General features: G+C 58.7%; 1 protein-coding gene across 1 annotated transcript; it reads right to left on the bottom strand.

Moving 5' to 3' along the window:
- Nucleotides 1-3,497: 3,497 nt before the first annotated feature.
- On the bottom strand, nucleotides 3,498-10,321 carry SAXO4 (stabilizer of axonemal microtubules 4). Its single transcript, XM_060019716.1, has 12 exons — nucleotides 10,213-10,321; nucleotides 9,928-10,045; nucleotides 9,511-9,664; nucleotides 8,373-8,501; nucleotides 7,716-7,779; nucleotides 7,188-7,300; nucleotides 6,724-6,783; nucleotides 6,526-6,612; nucleotides 6,043-6,156; nucleotides 5,864-5,958; nucleotides 4,081-4,245; nucleotides 3,498-3,576 (listed from the first exon to the last, which is right to left on the bottom strand). The coding sequence occupies exons 1-12, from the start codon at nucleotides 10,319-10,321 to the stop codon at nucleotides 3,498-3,500; spliced, it is 1,287 nt and encodes a 428-aa protein (XP_059875699.1).
- Between the last annotated feature and the right edge of the window lie 2,497 nt (nucleotides 10,322-12,818).

The raw sequence follows: 12,818 nt of genomic DNA, 5'->3' as shown, positions 1-12,818 counted from the left end.
GAAGCGTGGTTGGGCTTGGTCAGAGGCTGGGCCAGAGGGGAGAGCAACAGCGCACACGCAGAGGGAGAAGGGACGGCCTGGAGGGCAAAGCACAGGGGTCCCGGGGGCCACAGCCACGGCATCCGGGCGAGGGGTCGGGGCCACGACAGGGTCTCAGCCGCTGGGCTGCACTGATGCAGGGAGCCTGGGTGACTGACATCCTGGCACAGTGCAGGTGGCACCTAGAACCCACATCTGGTGCCCCCACTGGCAGTCAGAGTTCATTCGTTCATGTGTTCGTTCATTCATTCCATTATTTAATATTTACTGAGCACCTGCAAAGGTGCCAGCCACCACCCTGGGCTTTAGAAGTCCAGTGTGAACAAGACAGACACGTCTGTGCCCTTTCGGAGCCTCATAACGGAGGAGGGGGACAGAGAAGGGCCCCGTAATAAGGTCAGCGACACCCCTGGAACCTGCCCAACCTGCCTCCTCCACGGGGATGCCCGCCTCTCAGCCTCACTTGCTCCCACCCCCGTGGCAGAGCCTTGGGCTGGCCCCTCCATGGGGTCCTTGCCCCCAGCCTTGCCTCCTTCGGTGCCCACTACTGGCCACTCTGCCCATTTGAGTTGAGTTCCCTCACCGAGGGGTCCTGCCCTGAGTGACTCGGTGGGAAGAGCAAAAGTCAGGAAGCCCGGAATGACTTGGAGTCCACTCACGGGCCCACCAGGAGACTTCCTTACTGGCTGTGTGACCTGTGGCGAGTCGCTCTACCTCTGTGTCAGCCTCCTCTCCTAGAGATAAGGAAATCTGTGTCCTGCACCAGGCAGGGGCTCTAGAACCACCTAGGTTTGATCTGGGTCCCTCCTGGACCCCCTTCCTGCCACCCCACGCCCTGGGTCACCCCGTCTTCAAACGACCCCTTGGGCTGGAGCCCAGGACCCAAACAGGGAGGCCAGGATGGTCTGCCTGGGAGAGAAGCTGCAGGGGGAGAAGGCAGGGGCTAAGGGGAGCTCAGGGGTGGGGTCCACAGCTCCAGCTCAGGAAACATCCCGGGGTGGCCCCAGGTCACCTGGCCTGGAAATTGGGTGCAGGACGATGGGGGAGGGCGGGGGAGAGATGGTGTCATCTGGCACCAGTGTCCCTGACACCATATCCCTTGTTGAGCCGGTAGAGGTAGGGTGAGCAGGAAACACGAGCTGCAGCAAGACACTGGTGGGGAAGGACATGGAGAGGTGAAACGGAGTGGGCCGCGGCGCGTTTGTGTGTGCACGCTCACGTCCGTCCTGGAGGTCTCTATACATCTGTTTTTGTGTGTTTGCATGTCTGGGTCTATGAAGCGTCTGTAGGTCTGCCTGTGTGTGTTTGTGGGTCTGCATGCACAAGCATCTTGGGTGTTTATGTGAAGGTGTGTTTGTGTACGTGTCTGTTTTGTGTTTCCATATGTTTCTAGGTGTGATTGTGTTAGTGAATCTACGTGTAGTTGCCTGTTAGCGTTTATGCGTCTGTATGTGTTTGTGTGTGCGTGTCTTCAGAGGTCTGTGTGCGTCTTGTGTTTGAGTGTGCTTTTGTGTGTGTGAGCCTGTGGGCAGGAGCCGCTGGTGGACCCCCTCCCTCTCCCCCAGCTTCACTATGGCCAGACCACTACTGTGGCCCAGCCCTTCTGGCAGGTCCCTGGTTTGGTCACTTACCCTTGATGTTGGGGCCATGGACCAGCGGGCTGCACCCGCAGTCTGTGGGGCTGTCGGTGGGTCCTGAGTCTGGCTGGGTACGTAGTCGAGATACTCTGTGTCCCCTCCGCCCCTCCTCCAATGCTGGAGCCACCCACATCCCACATGGAGCCCCAGCCAGGCCCTGGACAGCCCCCAGACCTGCTGCTCAACACTGCTGGGTACAGCCAGGCCCCAGGGCCAGCAGAGCTGTTCCACAGACTCCCACTAAGGGGCAGGGGTAGAGGTGGAGGGTGGGGACCAGCTGCTGGACGACTGAGTCTGCCCTCCTGCATGCGGGGCTGGGCTGCAAGGTGCAGGGGACATCCCCGGCCAGGGGCGGCTGCTGCCTTTCTGTTCTGTGAGACTTTAAGCAGCTCATGCACCCTCCTTTCTGGGTCCAGGTTCTTCATTTATAAAATAAGGGGCTGGTGCTAGCAGGGCCACGGCGTACAGTTGTACGGTTGTGTACTGCACAAAAGCACCTGGCAGAGGTGACGGAAGGCTCTGAGAGGCAGCCCAGATTCCGCCTTGCAGGCTGAGGGCCCCTGTCTCAGGCTGCAACACCTGGAGAAAGAGAGGCTTTTCTCTTCCTGTTAAGACTTTAACTCTTTAGGTCCTGTGCTCACATGGGGGCGTCTGCCTAGAGGTAGCCTTGTTCTAATTCTCACAAAGGCACTGGGGCACCAGCCTTTGGGACCAGCTGCCACCCCTCCCAGTGTCGGTGTCCGGGGACTCCATCCACTGCAGACCCTCCTCCATCCATCTCTGGAGAGAGATCTCTGCGACTCTTCCTGCCCGGCTGTCCTCACCTCTCCTTTATTTACGTGTATATGAGTGTATGAATGTATGTGTATGTGTGTGTGTGTGTGTGTGTGTGTGTGTATGCGTGGGTGCGTGTGTATGTGTATATATGCGTGTGTGTATGTATGCGTGTGTGTATGTGTGTGTGTGTGTATGTGTGTGTGTGTGTGTGTATGCGTGTGTGGGTGTATATGTATGTATGTATTTATTTAACTTCTTGGCTGTGCCGCGTGGCATGTGGGATCCTAGTTCCCCAACCAGGGATCAAACCGCGCCCCCCTGCGTTGGAAGATGGGCAGCGCGGAGACCTAACCGCCAGACGGCCAGGGGAGTCTTCCCCCCCCTCCTTTAAACCCAGATGGGCCCCCGGCTGTCCTGCTTTGATCCCCTGCCCCATGCTGTAGACCTACCTCCCGCCCGCCTCCGCCTCCCCCTCTCTGGCCCGCCTGTCCCTCCCTGGGACTTCCTCCCTTCCACACTTGATGGACCGCTTAGCACAGGTCCTCGGAGACCCCTACATGGGAGAGGAAACTGAGTCTCAAGAGCAAGGTGCCTTGTCCAGAGCATGAGAGTGAGTCCCACCAGGCCTCCCTGACTCCAGACCTGGCCCCTCCAGCCCTGCACCCACTCCCCACCCTCACCCCTCCTTTCCCAGCCCCCTCTGACCGCGCTGACACTGCTCTGCTGCACTGCTCTTTATTTCATTAGCAAAGTAGCCGGGGAGCCCCCCGGGGAATGTGGGAATAGGGACAGTAGCCAGCTCCTGTCCCCTGGGGTCGGCAAACCTGTGCAGACAGAGATGAGACCTGAGGGGCTCCGGTGGTCTGTGCACTCTCCCCACCTCGAGATGCCCCTGATCTCCCACCCCCCGCTCTGGGGCTGGGGTCCCCGGGCAGGATTGGCCTGACCCAGGGCTTAGGATGGGGGGCTGGTCCTCGATGGCCACCCCTGCCCGGGGAGCAGCTGTGGGTGGAGGTCCCCCGGCCCCTTACCCAGGCCTCAGGCTCAGAGGGGCACCGCGAAGCCGCTGCCGTGGCTGCCGGGAGGCGTGGCTCGGTAGAAGGGGTCAGCCGAGACCAGGGTCCTGCAGGAAGGAGGGGATGCAGGGGAGGGAGGGGTGGGGCAGCGAGCCCGGACCTTCTCTTTCCCCCCCACCTCCACACGGCGCCAGGGCTCAGCCGGGATGGCCAAGCCACAGAGTCTTTGCCGGCCAGCTCTGGGCCATTATTGGTACAAACGGGATTTCTGAGGAATTGGATTGAGCAGAAAGGAGTCAGAGAGAGGCAGAGCCACAGTCATTCCGCTTTGTCCCCACACACCCCACCCCACAGCTGGCAGGGAGCAGGTGGGAGCTGGCCAAGTGCGAGGAAACACGAGCGCCCCGGGGACTGGGGCGGGGCGGGGGCAGCCGTGCAGAGGGAGGGGTCGCTGGGCAGAGGAGGGCAGCAGCCCCGCCGGGCAGGAGAGGCAATGAACAAACCAGAGAGAGGAAATGGGCCTCTCAGATGGAAGACAGACGAAGGAGGGAGGAGAGGCCGGGGAAAGGCCTAGATGCAGCAAAGGACAGAGCAGGAGGGGGGCGTGCTACCTGCCCACATGGGGATTCAGGCGCCGCAGGCTCTCTGTGGGGTTGGAGGTGGCCTGTACGCGGGTGACCGGCTGGTTGAGGGCATAGCCTCCGGGCTTCTGGGGCTGGAAGCCACCTCGAGTCCAGCCTTCACTGTCTAGACCCTTGGGGATGCTCTCGAAGTACCTTCAACACAGAAGAGTAGCTGGCGGGAAGCTGGTCTCTGTCCTCCGCAGCCTCTCTGCGCTTCTCCAGCAGGAATCTTGGCTCCAGCGGAGCACAGACTGCTGCAGGTCCTCCAACCTCCCGAAGGCCCTGTCCACTCACTCACCTCTTACCCTGGAAGCCTGCCCTCACGCTGCCCCTGAGCTGGGCGCCCCTCCTCGGAGCCGCCCCTGAGGCTGAGACAGCGCTCTGGAGTGTAAAAGACTTTTAAGAGATGCCATGCCTCCCTCCCTGGCCTGTGAACGTCTCGGGGGATGGGCGAGGATGGGGGTTGGGGACCCCGTCGCCTCCATTTCTCTCTAGGCGTTTGACTTTTTCTTCCATTTTGCCAATTTTCACTGAGCACTGGGCCGGGTTCTGAAGGTGCCAAAATGAGCAAGGTGTGGGCCCAGCCCTTGAGTTTACAAAGGGGGTGCGGAGAGATACATGAGAAAATCAGTGACTACAACCCCTGGGGCTCTGGGCCCGTGAGGAAGGAGTGGTGTGCCTGACACCTGCTGAGCGCTCAGAAAACCAGACAGGCAGGCGGGGGGAAGGAGAGATGGCTGGGCCTGAGGGTCTGCGGGAGCCTGGGGAGGGGCAGGAGCACAGCTGTCCCCCAACTCCCAGAGTGAGGCCCCGCCCCTCCCCCTTGCCCTCCCCGGGAACTGGAGCTGCCACGTGCATCGCGGATCTGCTGTGAGGTTCAGGCACCGCTTCCACCCTCTGAGCCTCAGCGTCCCCATTCAAAAGAGGGAGCATTTCGCTCCAATCCTCCTGGGAGATGGAGGAGCAGGGGGAGCAGTGTGGACGCGGATGACACAGGCTGACACACAGATGACAGAGGCCAGGAGGGGACGCTTTTGCCTAAGAATTACACCTCCATTATCCCACCCCTGGGATGCCCTCCCCACCCAGTCCTGGCCTGGGGAGCCTCCCCCATGACTCTAGGGCCACTTCCTCCTGGAAGCCTTCCCTGATGCCCAGGACACTCACTCCTTGCCCAGGGCTCACACAGCACAGAGCTTACCTTCTGAGAGTGCATGGAGCCCACCTGCCATGGACTGGTTGTGGTCTCTTAGCAGATGCCCTGTTGCTCCACATAGACCCCATTGTACTCCCTCATTCCTCCCCTGCCCACCAGGGGCCTGCACTGCATCTCTGGGAAAGCTGCCCTTGGGTTACTGGAGCAAGGAGGTACCTGGGCTTTAATATCACCCCTGGGGACAGCCCTTAACCAAGGATCAATGGGTGTGGGGTATGAATACCCCAGCTCTCTCGTTCCTTGGCTGGGATGATTCTGAGTTGTGTGTTTTGCACTGTTTTCTAGTGTCTCCCCATGGGATACCTGGTTTAATAACACACTGTTCTTGGCGGCCATCCTTCCCCACCCCATTACCCCCATCCCTGACACCCTTAATAAAGGGTTCACACCCAACTCCTTGGCTCGGGGTCTGCTTCTGGGGGAACCCACATTAATCAAGTGTTGGCCTTCTTCACTCATTACTGTGAGCTCATTACTTTTCGCAGTCTCAGTCTCCCTGTCTGTAAAATGGGTCAGCTTCACAGACCCAGATGTGGGTAGGGAAGAGGGGCTCACCCTTGGTTGTAGGTGGTCAGGTAGCGATTATCCAGGTCAGGGTCATAGGGGCTCCGGACATAGCTGGGGTTGTTAAGGCTGAACCCTGTGGGCTCCTGCACCAGAGGGATAGAGAGGGGACTTCTCAGGTCAGGAGGGGGTGGGGATTTGGGGTAGGGGCTGGGTACCCCAGGCCTTACCTTTTTCCACACGGTCTCCTGGCCAAGCAGGGCAACATTTGTCTGTTGCATCCTCTGTGGGGGCTGGAATTGCCAGTGGTTCATGCTGCTGGGTTCTGGGCCGGAAGGGGGCACCTGCAAGGGACAGAATCACAAGAAGGGTAGCCGGGTGGCCAGGGTGAGGCAGCAGGATGGAGGGAAGGCAGGCAGAGGCCCATGCAGCCTCAACCGCCCCAGCCCCAGGATGCGTCCCCCTCCAGCCCCACTGAAGTCACGGCTTTGAACACATCCCTCGCTTTCCAGCCCCTGGGCCTTTCCCCCTCCACCCAGAGGTCCTTCCTCCCTCCACCCAGGGGTCCTTCCTCTGCATCTCCAAATATCCTGATTCTTCCCATATTGCACTGCCTGGATCGAATGCCACCGGGTCCAAGAAACCTCCCTGTCTCCTCCTCTCTGAGTGTTCCCTTCTCAGAACACACAGGGGAGCCCCCCGAGGCCACTCACTCTGGGGTTCAGAGTCCTCTCCTTCACTCGGCTGAAGCCGGTCTCCCGCTCGGAGCCTCTGGCCAGCACCGGCAGGAACTCATCCCCCTAAGGCAGCAAAGCAGCCCCTGGCATGGCTTCCGGCACCATCCCAACTGCCCCACAGGAGGACCTCAGGCTGTGGCACAGACATTCCCCTCCAGCCCTGGCTCAGCTTACGTGAGGATGGGTCATGGGGAGAAAGTCTGACTTGGTGACACTCCGGCTGGGGAGGAGGACCTGGAAAGAGGCCACAGAGGAGCATTAGGCTGCTCAACTGCTCCGTTGTCCTGAGCACAGAGAAGGGCTCAGCACAAATGGGTATAATTGGACGTACAAAGGAAAGGGGAGAGTTTGGGAAGAAGGGAGGGGAGGGCATGATGCTGAACGGGAACCAGCAGTCCAGGGTTCTTGTCTGAACTCTCAGTGACCTTGGCTATGCTGCTTTTCCTCTTTGGACCTCAGTCTTCTCATCCAGAAAATGGGGGAGTTGGACCAAAGTAGTGGTTTTCGCCCAAGCTCTTTCATCTTGTGTTTCGGCAAAGGCTTCTGCAGCTCATATATATACATTTTTAAAGCTAGAAACCCCCAGACTGGAAAGCTTCAATCACCTTGAAATTCTAGTGGGGCCCAGCCTGACTTACCGGGTCCCCAGGGAGGACCTGGGAGGGCGGCTGGAAGATGATGGGGCTCTTGTTGGAAGCTTCGGTTAAGCCAGTCTCCTCCTTGGCCCCAGCTGATTTCTTCTGCAAGAGATCTGCAAAAGACAGCCCCTCTGTGCTGGCCTGGGACAAGCAGGCCCCACCAACGTGACCACCAGTGGCTCGGTGTCCCAGTAGGTGTGGGGGGAGCTGGAGGCTGGAGCAGCCAGGATCATGGGCAACAGGGGGACTCCAGAGTCCAGGGCAGAGAGCAAGAGAGGAGAGCAAAAGGAAGGGCAAACCTCAAACAGCCCTCCTAAGCAAGAGAGTCGTCCTTTGGAGATCAGCAGACCTAAAGCACAGAGGTCAGCCCAGGGAAGATGGTTTCCCCAAGCTGCCGATATGTCCTTCTGTCTTCCGCTGGTGCCTCCTCAGCCCTGTGCCAGCTCTGGGGTCCCCGGGGGTCTCTCCCAAGGGTCGGGAATAGGGAGGTGTAGTGGGAGGCCTGAGCTTAGACTCACTCCTGCCTACCTGGCTGGTTTGAACGCTCCTTGAGATACTTGGGATCATACTCGGAAGTCATGAAGCGGGGGCCCTGGAGCACAAAGAGTGGAACGATGGGGGACGCAAGGTAGACCAGGGCCCAGAGGCAGTGGGGGCAGTGCTGGCTCTCCGGTTCTCTGTGCTTTGAGTAGACCTGCATGCTCCCACACACATCTCTCTCTCATCAGGCATCACAGCGCCAGAAATTCCACCAGGAGAGCACAGTTCCTCCGTGACAATGAAAACTAAGTCATATCCCACGCTGGACTCCAGTAATGAACAACGGGACCCAGAGCCCCTGCGACCCAGAGCAGGAGGGGCCCAAAGAGAGGAGAGAGGCGGATGGAAGGGAATGGGTGCTCACAGTACACTGGGGCCCAGGATGGGATCGGAAGAGAAGGGAACTCAGGTATTAAATCCCAAGATACATGTAAGGAAGCCCGTGAGGACCACTTTGCTGCTGCCTTAGAAATACCAAATCTCAAATCCTTGCCTCGCCCCAGTCTCTCTGAGTGTGTGTGCCCTGAGCCCACACTGAGCTGGCTGCTCGGGTGAGTCAGCACAGAACCTGTCTCGAGGAAGCCGGAGGAGGTGCGTCCGGCCCCTCTGCCCTGCCCAAGGCCCTCATCGGGGCCACCCACTCACGTGTCGGGCATCCTCCCACTCCAGCGAGCCCTTGTTCTGCTGTCGGTGGAGCAAGGGCACTTCCTTGGGCGCCAGCCCCTTGATGGCCTGGGGCCCACAGTCCTGGGTGTCAAAATGGACCTTCCTGACCTGGGAGGACGGAGCAGCCAATTACGCTCCAGGTGAGGGGATGGCAATCACGTCTTGACTCTGATTCTGCCCTTGACCCCGACAGAGTATCTGCACAGCAGCCTGGGGGGTCCCTTTACGATGAAGCTGGGCCATATCCCTCCTCTGCTCAAAGCCCTGCAGTATTCCCATTGCACTCCGGGTAGGATCCCACGTCCTGACGGCGGCCCACAAGGACCTAAGCTCCTCACTCCGCTCCAGCCACCTGCCTCCTTGCTGTCCCTCCTCCCATCAGGTGCTCCCACCTCAGGGCCTTTGCACTTGCTGTCTGCATTGCCTGGAATGCTCTTCCCTTACTTTGCTGCATCTGGAGGAATACTGACGTCCCTCAAGTTTTTGTCTAATGTCTCCATAGTAAGCTCTTTTCTGACCCTCCTGACTTGCAGGTCCAGTTCCTTCACTTCTGCTTCAGTCCTTGCCTCTTCCCTGGTATATTTTTCCCCAGCACTTATCACCTTCAGAAATCGAAGAGGTGTTTAGAACATATTGGTTGCCTGAATGGCAGTATCCATTCTGGCGGTGGTGGTGATAAGGATGATGGTCACACAGTGATAGAGATGAAGACGACGGGGATGATAATGACAAAAGTGAAAGTGACAGCCACAGTGGGGATGGTGATGTGGGCGTGGACATGTGGATGAGATGGGGGAGATCATGGGGAAGTGGATGGGCTTGGGGTGCGGAGGGAACAGGACTGGAGGTGGGGATGGTAGAGATGATGATGGTGACAGGAATGGGGATGGATATGGAGGGGGAGGGGATGGGGGGATGGGGGCGAGGTCAAAGGTGATAAAGGTGAGGGGACCCCAGCCCACACTGTGGCTCCCCCAGGCCCAGTCATCTCAGCCTTGACCAACACTTGGCAGTGCAGCCCCACCCTCTGGAGGGATCCCCACCCTGTCCACTCTCTAGCCCTTCCTCTGCCCCAGGCTAGGGTCCCCCTCCGTCCTGGTCTTGGCCCAGCACTGACCTCCCTGGTGGGGGTGGCTTCCCAGGCCTTCTCCCGAGAGGAGCCAGGGTGGGTCTGGTGCATGTTCCAGAGCAGTGGGTATTTGCCATCAGGCACCTCCAGGGGACGGGAGCTCTGACTGGTCACGGTCTGGAAATTGTTGCAGACTTGTTCCCTGAGGGCGGGGCAGGAGCGGGGGAGCTATTACCACCAGGGCCACCTCCCCTTGTCCCCTGGAGGCTTCCACCTCCCTCAGACCTCCCACAGCAGCCTCGGGAGTCTGCTTGCCTTTGGGGCCCAGGATGAGGACCAGGCCCTGACTCCCCCAGGATCCCGGACCCCAAGCGCGGAGCCTGGAGTTGGTCTGATGAGGTCCGATGGCCCTGAGGGCTAAGGCCCGGGTGGGCAGGGGGTGAGCAGGGGTTGGACCGACTGTACCCCACGGCCGGGTTGTCCAGGGCACTGAGATTGGGTTGACATGAGACCACGGGCCGGTAATTTGATCTGTAGCCTGTGCCGTGGTGAATGCCCATGCGGGGCTTGAAATCCTCCCGGCCTGCCAGAGGGGAAGCAGGCAGACAGGACTCAGGGTCAGCAGAGCGGCAGAGCAGTGACCAGGGCTCCCCAGGCAGGACCAGCATCCGCCCGCACCAGGGGTCTAGGAGGGTGTCCCCACTCCTGCCCCGTGCCCTGGGCGTGCCTCCTACACAAAGGTGCCCTCACCGTAGGCTATGCAGTAGCTGGTGGCGTAGAATTTCAGGGGGTCTGTGCAGCCCCCCGAACTCATCTTCACATAGGGGGATACAACCCCCAGGGGGAGTTTCCCCATCATGATGCTGTGGGGCAGGGCCCCCGGGGGTCCTAGGAAGGAAGAACAAGGAGCCCCAGAGGTCTGGCAGCCCAAGGGCCCCGAGCCTGCCCCAGGCCCAGGCTGCGGAGACCACAGAGGAGGTGATGGAAGCCCACACAGTGGCCCTTCCCCCAGGTCTGTGCCTTTCCACCGACACCCACACCCCAAACTGAAGAAAGGACTAGTACTCATCAACACTTGTGTACCCTGTGTCTCATCTCACCTTCCTCACACCTTATCACCAACCCCCTCCCCCATTTTACAGCTGGGAAACTGAGGTCCCAAGTGGTGAAGGATGAGCTCATCATAGGTAGTAGAACCGGGATTCAGACCCAGGGTATCCGACCCCTCAGCCCCTCATCTTTGCCCCCACGTGCCCTCTTCCGGGAACGGAATAGCCCGACAATCGCCCACCCTGAGCACTCTTGGCCACCCCAGCTGGGAAGCTCACTCCCAGCCCCAGGCTCCTTGTCTCTCCCTAGGGTCCCTCGGCCTTGCCCACCTCCCACTAGAAGTTGGCTCAGCTCTCGTGGGGCCCAACCACCCAGCTGGCCCCACCCTTACCTGCCCTCTGCAGGGGCTCTGAGGTAGGGCAAGAGGCTGCAGGAGGCAGGCGCTGCTCCACAGAAGCCTGAGCCCTCGGGCAAGTGGCCAGGCCAGAAGAAACAGTGCGTTGCCTAGCAACAGGTGCCTAGCAACAGTGTCCCCACGCTTTGGAAGCCCTTCTGAAGCCAGGGCCCACTGAGGGGCTGACCTGGCCAGGAGGGGAGGCCAGGAGCTGCCCAGGCAAGGTACTGCCTCCGTGGCTCCAGCCCCGATGGTGGTGTCCCTCACCACAGCCGGGCAGAACTGCCGTCTGAGTGACATGAAATAAAAGATAATCCTGAACAATCACTCCAGTTTATTGAGCACCCACTTCATCAGACACTTTACATCCTTTATCTCCAGTCTTCTGAATAGCTCTTCCAGGTAGCTATTATTATCCCTCTTTTCACACAGGGAAAAGGAGGGTTGGACAAGCAAAGTGACTTGGCTGGCCGGAGATCTCACAGTCAGAAAATAGCAAAGTTGAGATTCAAATGTGGGTGGGTCCAGATCCCACTCTTAAGCCTCTGGGTAAATTAATGTTGACTCTGTTCTGCTAGAGCCAAATCTGTACCGAGCTCTTTCACACACATTACCTCACATAATCCCCAAACCACCCTGTGAACTGGCTACTCTTATTCTAGGTCCAATAAACCACAGCAGTGAGGAGCGTGGTTCAAACCTGATCTGTCGCCCCCATTTCCTCATCTTCATCGAGGGTGGTCACTGGACCTGTCTCCTGGGGCTGTTGGAAGATTTGATGAAAGAGTGGATTCAGCACCTGGCAGGTGGTTGATGCTCGGTTTTTAAAAGCTCTTCTTAGCTTTATTTTGCGATGGGAAAGGTGGGGCCCAGGCCCCAGAGCTGGTGGAAGAAGAGTCTGGATTAAACTGGCGTGAGCCGGATCCACAGGCCATGCTCCTTCTGTGAGGACTCATTCGCCGCACATCGGCTCTAAGGCTTGTGAATGTCTAACAGTTGGATCTCTGGGGACTGAGCGGTTGTGGGTGTGTTGCGGGGGGGGGGCGAGTGTCCTGATTTGCAGCATTTGTCGATTTCTATGGTGTAAACACGCCCTGCTTTCATGGCTGCTTTCAAACTACCAACGCGATGTTACTGAAAAGGGAATTGGGTATACAAGGTCAGCAGCCCACCACGATTACAGTACTTCCACCATAGGGATTCAGTAGTTGGAAGTAACCCCAAGAGCATAAATGACAGGAAAATATGGGAATGTAATGAGGAGGTGATGACTTTGAAGTATTTATTAGCTTCTTTTCAAATATAATTTAGTAATATGTAAGTTTATATCATTGAAGTGTTAACAGCGGCTGCGTTCAACGATCAGCTGGCAGATTTCCTGGAAGTTTCACCGTCAGCTCTCAGGAGCCAGTGCGCCCCTGCTCTTCGGGGAGAATGAGGTGTGAATGAAGGGGAGGCCGAGGGAAAGGGGGCTGCCCTCGCCCAGGAGACGCCCTTGCCACACTCACCTGGAGGTGACCGGCCTGCTCGTGAGGGAGCTTGTGTCTGCCCCTGAGCCCCACAGAGAGGCCCTGGACTCAGAGGTGACCAGGACCCAGCAGAGGTGTGGCAGGCACCCACCCTCCAGAGGAACGAATCTGTTCGGGGGTCAGAAGCTGCAGGGACAGAATTGAAGAGACACAGCCCGGCCCTCCAGCCAAGAGCTCCAAGTGTAATGACGGAGGTTCCCATGAGCTCCGCTCAAGAAACACAAGATAGGGAAGAATGGGTGGGGCTCACCCAAGGCAGAGGGAGAGAGAGGCCCTCCTTGAAGTGTCTGCATCGCAGGGAAGGGTTACAAGCAAGGACTCAGACTCTGAAGCCAAATGGCACGGCCCCGCCTCTGACACTTAATAGTAAAAGACTTGGTGCG

This window comes from Delphinus delphis, chromosome 8, assembly GCF_949987515.2.
Source record: "Delphinus delphis chromosome 8, mDelDel1.2, whole genome shotgun sequence".
Classification (NCBI taxonomy): Eukaryota; Metazoa; Chordata; class Mammalia; order Artiodactyla; family Delphinidae; genus Delphinus; species Delphinus delphis.
Note: the sequence above shows the minus strand (reverse complement) of the source record. Positions and strands in the feature narration are given on the sequence as shown.

What these genes read in the sequence shown, in the direction of transcription:
- SAXO4 (XM_060019716.1), bottom strand. Translation starts at nt 10,321, where the DNA reads ATGATGGGGAAACTCCCCCTGGGGGTTGTATCCCCCTATGTGAAGATG. An exon ending in CTGGACAACCCGGCCGTGGG is followed by an intron (nt 9,665 to 9,927) that starts GTACAGTCGGTC and finishes CCCCGCCCTCAG; the next exon opens with GGAACAAGTCTGCAACAATT. An exon ending in AGGAGACCGTGTGGAAAAAG is followed by an intron (nt 5,959 to 6,042) that starts GTAAGGCCTGGG and finishes CCTCTGGTGCAG; the next exon opens with GAGCCCACAGGGTTCAGCCT.